Genomic DNA, 13,173 nt, shown 5'->3' on the forward strand with positions numbered 1-13,173 from the left:
ATCTTTGTTAAATGCACTCAGGGTTTTAGAGTCTTTATATGACAGAGGTTGATTAAAACAGCACCGAAGACTTGATCAGAGGAAACTGGAAAGCTTATGAACCCCTAATGGCCCACGGTAGATACAGTATAGCATTAGCCGTGTGTGGAAAAATCGATGCGCACCACCGAGGCAGCCTGAAAGCCTCTGAAAATGATTCAACCAGGATAAGCTGAGACCAAGAGCTGGCATGCTTCAAGTTTCCGCTGAAGCAGGCTTCACACCCTCGTCTGCAGTTACAGTACATACAGTATATTTCCATTCATCTGTCGGCCCGTGAGTCACTCTGTTGGGAGCAGTTAGGGGCTAAAAAGTTTGCTTAAGGGCACATTGATGGTCGTGGTAATGAAGGAGTAATACTTATTTTCTTCTTTTGCTCTATTTTCCAGCCTTTTCAAACAACCCCTCTGCCAGTAATTACATTGTTGAAAGACATGAAATAGAAGAAGAGAATGCTAACTTTAATCTAGCATTTAATCTGTTAACCACGATGGGGAGGATTAATACTTCCATGATAAAAAAGATTTTGAGGTTTATTATGGATTATATATATATATATATATATATATATATTAGCATTACTGATTCCTTCATGTGTAAGCATCACTGGTGTTGCAGCTGGAGCTAATTTCAACTGCTTAATACACTGCCAGGTAGTTTAATCCATAATAAACCTCAAAATCTTTTGATTCAATTATAAAACACACACTGGCTCAGTTCATCACACACTGATGTTCCAAACTTGGTCTGGTTGCACAGTTAATCTATTTGTCATATTCACATTACTATAGATATTATTATAGTTACTGTAAGTGTGTCTGTCTCTGTCTTTGTCTCTGTCTTTGTGTCTGTCTTTGTCTTTCTCTGTCCATCTTTCTATCTTTCTCTCTCCTTTTCCTCCTCCCCAACCGGTGCAGACAGATGTCCGTCCTCCACAGAGCTGGGTCTGTCTGACGTTCCTGCCTGTTATAGGGAAGGTTTTCAGTGCCACCGTACTCTACGGGGGAATTGTTGGGTCTATGTAAATCATAAATAAGTCATAGAGTGTGGTCTTTACCTACTCTCTAAAGTGTCCTGAGATAACTTTTGTTATGATTTGGCACTATAAATAAAATTGAATTTAATTGAATTTGTGCACCTGTTGCACTGCAAGTTAGCATTCAGACATATGTTTTTTTTTATGTACTTCAGTAAGAGTTTAAATGCCTTTTACTTGGTCTTTCACTTGTCACTTTAATAAATCAGTGATGCAGCCTGAGAGAGAACAAAAAGACGTCTTGCCCTTCTCTCCCGCTCTTTTATGTCTGGAAAAAGTCATCAATATAACAGATGGATGATGTCAGCGATTTGAAGTATACCACGTCTGAGAAGAGCTCATGTTTCATGTCGTCCTGTTGCCACCAGCTGTCATTCAGCCCCAGACAGACCAGAAAAAGCATCGAGCGGAAGTTGTGTTGACAGACAGAGACATGTACAGCTGACTGTTATACTATAATTATTGGGCTAAATGAATAAAACACTGTTAGCACCAACGGTAAACTAGATATAAAGGCAGTTGCGCAGAAGCTGATTCTGCACATTTCGGAGACGTGTTATTGTTGGAGTCAAAATAAGAGTGTTTCACAGTAGTTGTCGGTTGATAATTTAAAGGCATGTCGAGGGGGCGGATACAGTATCCTGTGTATTATAACGCAATCCAATACAACACCCCCACAAACCGCAGCTTAGTGATTACCAAAGACCTGAGTCAGCGTCACAAACGTTTATTCCAGAGCGGTTGTATTGGATTATATTTCACAGGTGTTCCTTTGTGTGTGTGTGTGTGTGTGTGTGTGTGTGTGTGTGTGTGTGTGTGTGTGTGTGTGTGTGTGTGTGTGTGTGTGTGTGTGTGTGTGTGTGTGTGTGTGTGTGTGTGTGTGTGTGTGTGTGTGTGTGTGTGTGTGTGTGTGTGTGTGTGTGTGTGTGTGTGTGTGTGTGTGTGTGTGTGTGTGTGTGTGTGTGTGTGTGTGTGTGTGTGTGTGACATTTGAAAGAAGAGATAAAACATTTTTCATTCAAATGAAAATGTTCTAAGCAATTATAAAACACACTGGCTCAGTTCATCACACACTGATGTCCCAAACTTGGTCTGGTTGCACAGTAAATCTATTTGTCATATTCACATCACTATAGATATTATTTTAGTTACTGGAAGTCTGTCTGTCTCTGTCTTTGTCTGTCTCTGTCTTTGTGTCCGTCTTTTCTCTCTTTCTCTCTCCTTTTCTTTCTCTCCAACCGGTGCAGACAGATGGCCGTCCTCCACAGAGCTGGGTCTGTCTGACGTTCCTGTCTGTTATAGTGAAGGTTTTCGTTGCCACCGTACTCTACGGGGGAATTGTTGGGTCTATGTAAATCATAAATAAGTCATAGAGTGTGGTCTTTACCTAGTTTCCTGAGATAACTTTTGTTATGATTTGGCACTATAAATAAAATTGAATTGAATTGAATTTGTGCAACTGTTGCACTGCAAGTTAGCATTCACATTATACCATAAATGGGCGCTTTTAAAGAAGACAAATGGTTGTTTTTCTCACAGACTAAACACTGTCTCTGTCTTGTGTCTCAAAGAAAAAACAGATCTTATTTCAGAATCTGTAATATATCCAAAACTACCAACCAGCTGCACTTTTCAGTGGGGGGAGTCACAGCTGCTGTTAAAGAGTATATTTCGTCAAAAGCAGTGAAATACATGTTTTGTTGATAAGAGTCGAATGGAATCAGCTGGTTTGTTTTTATGGAGAGCTCAACACAAACTTCTAATCCCTGCGAAAGACAGAAAGACAGTGTTGCAGAATGATTCTCTTGAACTGTTCAACTCAACTCAGCAACAGTAATAAACTTCATTTTCCTGGTTCTTCCGACTGGACGACAAGAGACAAGGAGATTCCAGTGATTTTTTATTAAACCCCCCCTGGATTAAGGTCTTTATTGGTTAAATCTCTTTCCCAGGAACACAGGAAAATAACATGTAATGGGAAGAATAAATCTTGCATTATTAAACCACTAAGAGGCCAGCAGAGATCTGAAGAGTGTTTTATAGCACAGGGACACAACATGAAAGCAGGCATGCAAACAACATAGTTGCTTTGATTGAACAATTTAAAACAGCCTCACCCACACAGGACCAGTTGTCTGTTTTTGATGTCATGTTGATAATTTATACTCTTATGGGCATCTAGAGTCTTTGATGCCCATATACTGTACACCTTCTGGCCTAAAACTGAATACTGCCCGACTTTGAGACTCTTTCCTGGCTCCTATCTCAGTTTTCCAACTGCTCAAAAGCATTAAAATACAATACCGATATGATTAAAACACACATGTTGCATATATGTGATGAAATAAACACTTAAGATTGTTTTTATTCAGTAGTAGCTGAGCTAGTTGAGGTGGTTCGGGCATCTAGTAAGGATGCCCCCTGGGCGCCTCCCTAGGGAGGTGTTCCAGGCACGTCCAGCTGGGAGGAGGCCTCGGGGAAGACCCAGGACTAGGTGGAGAGATTAGATCTCCACACTGGCCTGGGAACGCCTCGGGATCCCCCAGTTAGAGCTGGTTAATGTGGCCCGGGAAAGGGAAGTTTGGGGTCCCCTGCTAAAGCTGCTGCCCCCGCGCCCGACCCCGGATAAGGGGTTGAAGATGAGATGAGATGAGCTGCTAATATGTTCACAACATGAGAAATGCAACCAAAGGAAAAGTCTATTTAAATGATGAAAGGTATCACTGACACTGAGCTCTGTGTCCCTGCAGGAGGAATACAGGGCGGAGGGCATCAGCTGGCACAACATCGACTACATCGACAACACAGGCTGCATCAACCTGATCAGCAAAAAGCCCACAGCGCTGTTCCACCTCCTGGACGAAGAGTGCAAGTGAGTCTGTCAGCCCGCCTGCTTCCTGTTTGACTCCTTTGTTTCTTTGGGAGCTCTTTTTGTTTCCTGGGGTAAACCTTTAAAGGCTCCCAGAAGGTTATTGCAAAATTGAGAAGCATCCTGACACTTGAATGGTGAAATATGCAACTTAAAAATTGGCTTCTTAAAATGTTTGCCCGCCACTGTAGAGAGCTGCAGCTGGACAGTGTTCCTCCTCTGCATATACATTTTTGTATTTAAATGGAATGAAATGAGTGTGTAATGTGAAAGGGGTGGATCGTAGCGTTGAACTCGCCCAACTCTACTGCTCTTTCAGCCCCTTTCAGCTCATTGTTTTGGCACCAAATGGCAGACAAAGTGACAGTTGGTGCAAGCAAGATGAATATTTAGCATCTAAAGACCAAGATGGAGATAAACAGACAGGAGTGGACTGACCCTCATCAGTTGTCATATTCAGGGCCACCGTGTGTCTCGCTCATGCACAGGACAATCTAACTCGAGAGTCCCCCCGCTCCTGTTGGCAACCCTGATCATGTAATGTATATATTATATAATACAAGGGAATAGGATTTTTTTCAACATTTCAGGAGACACGCATTAAGAGGGGAACATCAAACTCTTAATTTTCTGTGTTCTGAAGAATTGTTTTACACCAATTTGTGCTTTTCCCGCATCAGTTTATAGTGAAAGTGTCATGGTACTTCCTGCTTCAACCGTACAGACACTTTAATAAAGGCACTGAGCCGTAGGGAGGGGTCAAAGGATGCAATTGGGCCAGCCCAGTGTCAACTAAGAATCAAACCAATGGGCTGATCTACCTGTTCTATGAGCCATTCAGAAGGAAAAATAAAAGACAGCTGTTTCAGCCAGAGACAGGCGATGTTACATTGTAGTCAAACATTTAAAGCATCAGCAACGTAACTTTCAGAATGAACGCTTTGTTCCAGAAAATAGCCTTGTCCCAAAATAGCTAGCTCTAGCAAATGACATGTATACTCTGGCACTGCAAGAGGATGCAACTATGTCATGGCAGGTGAGCTGCTCAGGACCCAAAGAGGCGCAGTGTCGAGACTTTTAAAGAGTGGTCTTGAGAAAACTGCAGGCAGCAACATCACAGGCCTGGAGTAAATGTAATCCTTTCAGGTTCATGACGGTAGTAATGTGACTATTTTTACTAACAGCATTTCCTCTTTTAATTCCCCCTCTTCTCCATTTGGACAGTGAATCAAATTCCTCCCATTTGCAAAAGCTGGGAAGCCTTTGGCTGGAGTCTTTGGCTGGGTTGTTTTCTTCTAGCTCAGGTTTCACCCTGTTCCAAAAACCCCTGGTGTCTCATTCTTCCCCCACTCTTCTCTTCCTGTGAGCTGTTGATTTTCTGCAGAGTCGCTGGCTCTTGATATTAAAGGACTGGAGGGAAATCTGAGCCGAGATCAGCTTAAAGTGATAATCCTCAACCTGTGGCGTCAGAGGATAAAATGTCAAAACTGGTTACGGAGCAGAAAACCTGCCACGTTTCCAGTGGCGCACAATGAGCGGTGTTGAAGTAACTGTTGTTGTGGCCTGTGGAAAAAGTGATGTCTTTAATCCATTGTGGTCTTTAAGGATGTTAAGATGAGGAACCTGTCGACCGTTTTCAGTGCGATTTATACCGCAGCGTTATGACGTAGTTGAGCGCTTCGAACAAGTGCATCAACAGTGGGATTTCCTGGCAGAGCTTAAATGAAGAAATGTAAAAAAACAAATATTCCAATTAAACCCTTTTTTTATTTCAGTTTCCCTCAAGCCACCAACCAGACCTTGTTGGACAAGTTCAAGCGGCAGCATGAGGGGAACAGCTACATCGAGTTTCCTGCTGTCATGGAGCCTGCCTTCATTATCCAACACTATGCCGGCAAGGTCAAGTACGGGGTCAAGGTCAGTGTAATCATCACTTCCACACAGAGTTACTGATTAGACAGAAAGGGGAGAGAAAGTGCAGCCAATCTCAGCTTTGTTTCTCTCGAGCTTCAGTTGTGGGAGGAAGTCTCATTAAATCTGATAATGTAAAATATATCTTCATCGATCATACAAGTACCGTACTAGCATTGATTTTTTGTCGTCATGGCTCTCAGTTTAAGCCAGATTACTGTTTAGTCTGCTTGTTTTCATGAGGAAAGCTACGTTTTTGAGGTACACCTGACGGAGTACTCTGGTCAAACACATACATATCCCACTCCATATGTTGATAAATAACAATTTGGACCTTGCTTTGTACTACTGTTTTATTTGGACATCCACGACCCCAGGAAGTTTCGCAACTGCGATGGAAAAAGCTATGGAAAAAACTAATTCCATTGTATGTCTCACACGCACAGGATTTCAGGGAGAAGAACACAGACCACATGCGCCCGGACATCGTAGCTTTACTGAAGAGCAGCAAAAACGCCTTCATCTGCGGGCTGATGGGCATCGACCCGTCAGCCACTTTCCGCTGGGCGGTACTCCGAGCCTACTTCAGGGCCCTGGTGGCTTTCAGAGAGGCCGGGAAGAGACACACGCAGAAGAAGACTGGTGAGTTCTCACACCGAGGGAAACTCTACTCATATGTACATTACAGCAGTGAGGCAAAGAGACAGACAGGGAAATCTTATCTGAGCTTAGAAAGACATGTCATAACACGTTTATAGTATTTTATTGTATTAAGGCATCTACTTAATACAATAAAGTATTGGTAAAATATGAATGTAGACCCCAGGAAGAGTAGTAACTGTTACAATGCAGTAGATAAACACAATCTACTGTTGTTTGTCTCTACAGCATTTTACAGATACACGATCTTCAGTGTTAGCTCATATACATATTCAAATTCATGAGAATATGCGCTCGCTGTGTCAAAACGGCACCAAAGAATCCACAAAGAGGGAACGGACTTAACTGAATGGCATGTGAGCACTACAGAGACTTTTTAATTCAGCCGTAATAGTCGTAAACTAGCAAACTACCACATTTAGGGAAGTGAATAATGGCTATTCAATTATTTGCCTCCTGTTTTTGAAGCTTGAAGCTTATTGGCTGTCAGCAGACAATAGGCGTCTGCCACCGCGGAAGCAGCTCCGATGAAGGCGGCTGATAAACAAAAAACAATAAACATGTTTGGTTTTTTTTTTTAGTTTTCCCACCATGCACAGTATTATCTGCTTACATGCCATGCAGTTATAATTCAGTCCTCGTTTATTTTAAGCCGCTTTATCGCCGCCATATTTTGTGTTTCAGTAGTCACTGGTCTGTAGTTCTGTATGTGTGCATAGTGCTGCCATGTATTTACAGTAGCTCTCGCTCTTTGTCTCTCAGCTTTGGCTTTCAACGAATGCCTCCTTTTCCTCCTTGTAGATAGACTCGATACTGTATGCAGTAGTCATTGCCAGCAGATGTTCTTTCGTCACTGCCGTCGTATGAATCAGACTTGCGCTCTGCACCCTCTTGATCCTCCCTACGCATAAAGTTTTACATCCAGATGTTGTCATGTGAAAGTAGAAGTCTTGTATTCTTTGCTTATCCTGAGATATCTTTTAGAAATGCTTCTAACTGAACTCTAACGTTATCGGAGTCACCCAAGGGAACCTGTTACGTGTCTTCTGAAACATTTCTGCAAAATGACAGTTATGTTTTTGAGTCAATATGCTAAGTCTTTGATTTGATTTATTAAGGGCTAAGTTGAATTATGAATTACCTTTAAATAACCTCACCTTGTCTGAAGGTACATGTCCACAGGGTCCGTCATTTCCATGCTTCCTAATAAAAATATTACAGTTACCGTATAAGCATAAAACAGTTACCGGTTTAATGGTAAACCTTGGTAATTCTACTGATGGTTAGTATTACCGTTTCAAATTTGAATCATCATTAAAACCATGTTTGATTATCACACTCAAACAACCCAAGTTGGCCATGAAGGCGCAGCGACATTGGTTGGATTTGCGTCAGTGATGTACAAAACACGTCTGAAGGTAGTGACAGTGCTCCAGAGATTATAGATAAGAAAGTCCAAGTCTAAAGTGTGATCACTTTTTTATGTTTTTATAATTGTGCTGAGGATGATCATCCTGTCTGCAGTACTTTTGGAACATTTTCTGCACATTTTAACAATGCTGGGATGATACTTATAATCGCAGGATACATTTTTCATACGGTTTCATCCATAAGTCAATTCATTGTTTATGTAAACATCTTCTCATTCTGTTAGTGCCACGGTGCGTTTTGAGAAACTTTTGGCTGTTCCTCACTTGCGTAAAAGTTGAGCTCTAGGCTACTTTACGCAAATTGGTGGCATCCAACGTGACTCGCCTCCTCTCAAAACTCCAAAAACTAACAGATGTCGATCTAAAATAAAGCTTGTTACTCGTTTAAAATGTTTTCAGAACCACATTTCGGTGAACTTTTTTCGTAATATCAAAGAAAGTTTCCAACGTAACGGTTTTCAAATCCAAGAGCAGACAGCCCACGAGCGAAAGCGTCCAATCAGGTGCAGCCATCGCAGTTGTATGAGGGTGTGGCCTGTTTTCTTCTCTGTTCACTGATCATTGAAGAGAAATTGATAACTGCTAATGGCACGCCCATCAAGCATCCAATGCTAGGAATAGGGGTGTCCCCTTTGCATTAGAAGAAGAAAAAAAAAACCGGCCCTGTGGACATGTACCGTAAAAGGACGGTGGAATGAGAAAAAACTTCTAGAAGACATGGTATGGACGTGCCTTTGGGGGGCGAACACCTTCTCACAGAACTTCAATGACAAACATCCTACTGCTGCCACCAACTGCAGTTTTGAATGTGAATCATCTTCTCCCCAGAAGTCTTGCACAGGTATCTCTCCAGTAGACGACTGCATCTCTTTTTCTTCGCTGTCTAATCCGTCATTTCTCTCTCTCTCTCTCTCTCTTCCCCCCCTTTTCTCTTTCCTTGTGTTTTTTCTCTCTCGTTTTTTCTTTTGTTTTGCTTCTCCAAGGGCATGATGATGACGCTGCCCCCTGTGCAGTTTTGAAAAGTGTGGATAGTTTTAGCTTTCTGCAACACCCTGTGCATCAGAGAAGCTTAGAGATCCTGCAGAGATGCAAAGAGGAGAAGCACAGTAAGGCTGCCAATACAGCACTAACTCCTCCTGACTTTCATGTTAGACTTAGGGGAAACCGTAGGGACGAGGCTGACCAACATCATCAACCTCGCTGCACCGTACTGCAGCCAGAGTCAGGCCGAAAGAGACTGAAATCATGAGCATATTCAAACTAAAAGAGAAAATGTTTTATTTTCTGCTTTGTGATTTGATTTCCAACTCTTATTTTCTATCATTAGACTAGATGCTTGTTGGTCTCCACTCCCTCTGTCTCCCCCTTCTCTCTTCCTTATGCACCTGCATGTGTTCGTTCTCAGTCTCGTCTTGCATGTCATTCTTGTCGAGCATGTTTCCGCCATTCTGTCCCTCACACTGTGCTAGTTAAAGGCTAGCACAAAAATGCATGGTTGTTTTGCTTTATCGGCTAATTTTGGTCTTGGGGGAACAACTGTTCACCTTCTGTTTTGTCACAGAGCCACACTTTCATGTTCAGTCCTGTCTGTTGGAGGAGTGGGTGTAGTTGCTTTCTTACCACAGCTCACATCTAAAATCAACCATCTTCACCCGTCCACTAATATCACACAGGCTGGTGATGGTGATAGAAAGACTGAGGGGGTTTAAGAAATCACTAACTTGCTCACAGGCAACTTTACATGTGGTGCAGGGACACACAGCCGACCTCACACACTTTTCCTCTACAAACATTTCAGATGTATTTGTGTCTTTTTGTTTTTGTTGTGCCACCCTGCAGCTCCAGATGAGAGTGAAAATGTACAAAGTGGTGAAACCGAAAACGGTATATTGTTAAGTCACCTGATGCTTTTTTTTAAAGTAGGCTAACACACTGTAGATTTCTCTGCATCACTGTGATTGATCGGTTCAGAGGGAATGCTTGTAGCTGTAGACATATCATCCCCGCCATCACGCTGTAGTAATGTAACAAAACAGCCTTAAGGTTTAATTACGTGTAATTTTAAGGCAATTATAAACATAAGATAAGCCATCGAGGCAGTTTTTTTCCCCGTGTTTAATCTATTAACAGAGAAACCTGGGAGAGCTTACAGCTGGACGTGGCTAACACTGATTAGCTCGGGGCAGTACGGTGAAGGCATTAAAACGGCTTTTTTAACCACTAATACTGCTCAAAATAACAGCAAACCACTGCAGCAGCATGAGAAGAGTCCCTACACATAAAACAAAGCACCAACAATGTAATCCGCAAACCCAGAGTTTATTAAAAGAGTGTTTTAAAGACTTACCTACTGGCCCCTGTACCAGCTCCTCTCATAGTAAAGTCCATTCAAGTCGATTACCAAAGTCAATCCAAAAGTAAGGAGCCCACTGGTGCTTCGTTCAGTATTAGTGGTTAAAAAAGCAGTTTTAATGCGTTCACCGTACTGCCCTGAGCTAATCAGTGTTAGCTACCTCCGACTGTTAGGGACTCTCCTGGATTTCTGTCTCCATGGCTTATTTGATGTATATAAGTGCAGAAAAAGACCATGAGATGATTTTGCACCGGATTTACACTTTAATGAAACACATTCTGCACCAAGTTTTACTTTTTCAAAATTTTAAATATTGGTATTTTAAATACCTATCAAGATTTTAAGCAAACCTACAGCTCAGATTAAACTAAACAACTCGTCAGTATCATCTTCCATAATGCAAAACTAACGAGTAACTTACTGTTAACCTCACAGATCTTTGTTTCAATATTAAATCATCGGCACTAGATTTCCAATGAAAAGGCAAATAACACTCACTGCAATAACACTGGAGAGTGTGTGTGTGTGTGTGTGTGTGTGTGTGTGTGTGTGTGTGTGTGTGTGTGTGTGTGTGTGTGTGTGTGTGTGTGTGTGTGTGTGTGTGTGTGTGTGTGTGTGTGTGTGTGTGTGTGTGTGTGTGTGTGTGTGTGTGTGTGTGTGTGTGTGTGTGTGTGTGTGTGTGTGTGTGTGTGTGTGTGTGTGTGTTCACATGATGCCAACCTGTTTGTTTGTGATCAGGTGTGACCAGGAAGAGCCCACGTATGCCGCTGTCAGACCTTCAGGGAAGCAACACCATCAACGAGAAATCACCACGGTGAGAGTTTTAAGATGGCATCATCTTTTATGTCCCACTGCGGGGAAATGTGCAGTGTCACAGCTGCACAGGGGTATCAGTAAAAAAGCAAGATAGAAAATATTATGTAAATAAACAGTTGAAAAACCCAGTAACCAAAGAGTAAGTGTTGAATTCACAGTGTTGCACATAGTAAATATATAGATAGTGCACATGAAGGAGTCAGTTTTGGTTTGTTCAGGCTTTTGGGAGCAGTGATTTGTTGTAACTGTGTGCCTCAAGCTCTTTATCTAATTATCACGTCATTTCGGGAGAGTTGTTAGGAATTCGACACATCTGAAGGACTAAATCACTGCTATGCCGTTACTTAAATGTGGAAATAGACCCATAATTCAAAGCTAGGTCCTCCTAACGATGAGGATACCTTCGAGGTCAAAAATAAGGCAGATGAATGAAGAATAACACATCATTTTACTCACATGGCTTCATTATATCAGTTCTGATTGCTGTAAATCAATGTAAATATTTAAATTGCAATATTTTACGGTAAAAATTGAAACGTATTATAATGCACAGTTGTAGGGTAGGGCTGCCCCGTCTTATTCGACTGACATTTCTTTAATCGATTAGTCATTTTTATGCTTTTTTCATGCGGAGTGACTTATTTCCATGAAACTTATGAGCACCTCTCTGGAAAACACAAGATTTAAGGTGGTGCTTTTACACGATTCTTTGAGCATAAACTTAGTTTTACAGATTTGTTGAATAAATCTGCAGATCGATTAGTTGACAAATTTTATGAGTGTTCAATTTCTTTAATGGGGGACAACCTCACATAGTTATTAATATTGTTTTGTCCACTGCCATATATATAGTATATTTATGTGGTGGGACAGTGAAGGAAAGTTATTTTTTTCCACCACTTCTGCTCGTGCAAATAGTGAAAGATTATTGATTACTTAAATACATTTTCCACTCCATAGTATTCCTTTATGTATTTACTTTTATTTCTTTTTTCCTGTCTTTTGCTTCTGTGTGTTATTTGTAAAAAGAGGAAAGCAGGGAAGAGAGACATAAGGAACCTGTAACAAAGGTTCCAAGGCGGACTCAAACCGGTGTCAGAGTCTTCACACTTTGGCCTCCACGGTGTCTCATAAACTTAGTATTTGATCTTACGTACATACAAATAGCTCTGGAGCTACTCATTGTCAACAAAACCTTTAATACCTTCCCTGCAGATGCACAGCCATACTTTAGAAGAGCTCTTTTTAAGCATTCATGCAATGATATTCACCTCTGGGCACTGAGAAATACCTTGAAAAGAGTGATGACTGTGCTGTGACCCTGAACATTGCTCTCATACCACCCCACTGAGACCTCGGCCCACCACCTCCACTAATTAGCTGTGGACCGTGAGATTAGCAGCCCACGACAGCGACCGGTGGCACAGAGCGGCTCGTACAAGACAGCTTTTGTTACACGGGAGCTCAGTCCGGGGCTGTTAAAATCCCCCCTTAATGTGATTTGCAACCTCTGGCCTCCCTCGCTGTCTCTTCCTCTCACTCACACACTCATCCTCTACATACTAGGAGAGCACTAAACCCTGTCCAGCTGCTTCCTCCGTGATGTAAAGTCAGAGCTATGCATTGGAGAGGAGTGTCCGGAGAATGATAAATATTAAGTCCCTGCTGGGTGCTTGTCTGCCGGACAGAGCGGCGGACAGTGAAGTGCTTTATGGGACTCTCAGAGAGACTAACAGTCACCACAAGAAGCGTATTGTACCATCACCATTTACTGAGATCGATGATCAACTGGGGAGAAATTCTCTCGCAACTTCTTTATGTGGTGATGCAAACTGAAGATTTGAGCTTATTATCAAGCGCTTTTTCCTGGCCATGCAAAATAACTGAGATCATAGAAAGACAGAATTCAAACCCAGATATAAATAGAAATCCAAAGACTTTGTTTTACACGTACATACTAGAGGTGAAACCTTAATTTTTGTATTTATTGTACAAATTCTATGATATCCCAAGACTCCTCTGGGACTGAAGAAATGTGACCCAGACTGTGATAGGATGGT

The 13,173-nt window shown here is 41.8% G+C and overlaps 1 protein-coding gene across 6 annotated transcripts in view; it reads left to right on the forward strand.

Annotated features, from left to right (window-relative positions):
• myo9aa (myosin IXAa) overlaps nucleotides 1–13,173 on the forward strand; it is a 133,338-nt gene that overhangs the window by 88,181 nt on the left and 31,984 nt on the right. For 5 of the 6 annotated variants that reach the window (XM_083913644.1, XM_083913647.1, XM_083913645.1 and 2 more), the window contains 5 exons: nucleotides 3,825–3,946; nucleotides 5,719–5,860; nucleotides 6,301–6,496; nucleotides 8,928–9,050; nucleotides 11,036–11,111. In XM_083913644.1, the coding sequence (XP_083769770.1) occupies nucleotides 3,825–3,946; nucleotides 5,719–5,860; nucleotides 6,301–6,496; nucleotides 8,928–9,050; nucleotides 11,036–11,111 (659 nt within the window). The remainder of the gene's footprint in view (nucleotides 1–3,824; nucleotides 3,947–5,718; nucleotides 5,861–6,300; nucleotides 6,497–8,927; nucleotides 9,051–11,035; nucleotides 11,112–13,173) is intronic. The other variant, XM_083913649.1, reaches the window with a different exon arrangement.

Source organism: Echiichthys vipera (genome assembly GCF_963691815.1).
Source record: "Echiichthys vipera genome assembly, chromosome: 1".
Classification (NCBI taxonomy): Eukaryota; Metazoa; Chordata; class Actinopteri; order Perciformes; family Trachinidae; genus Echiichthys; species Echiichthys vipera.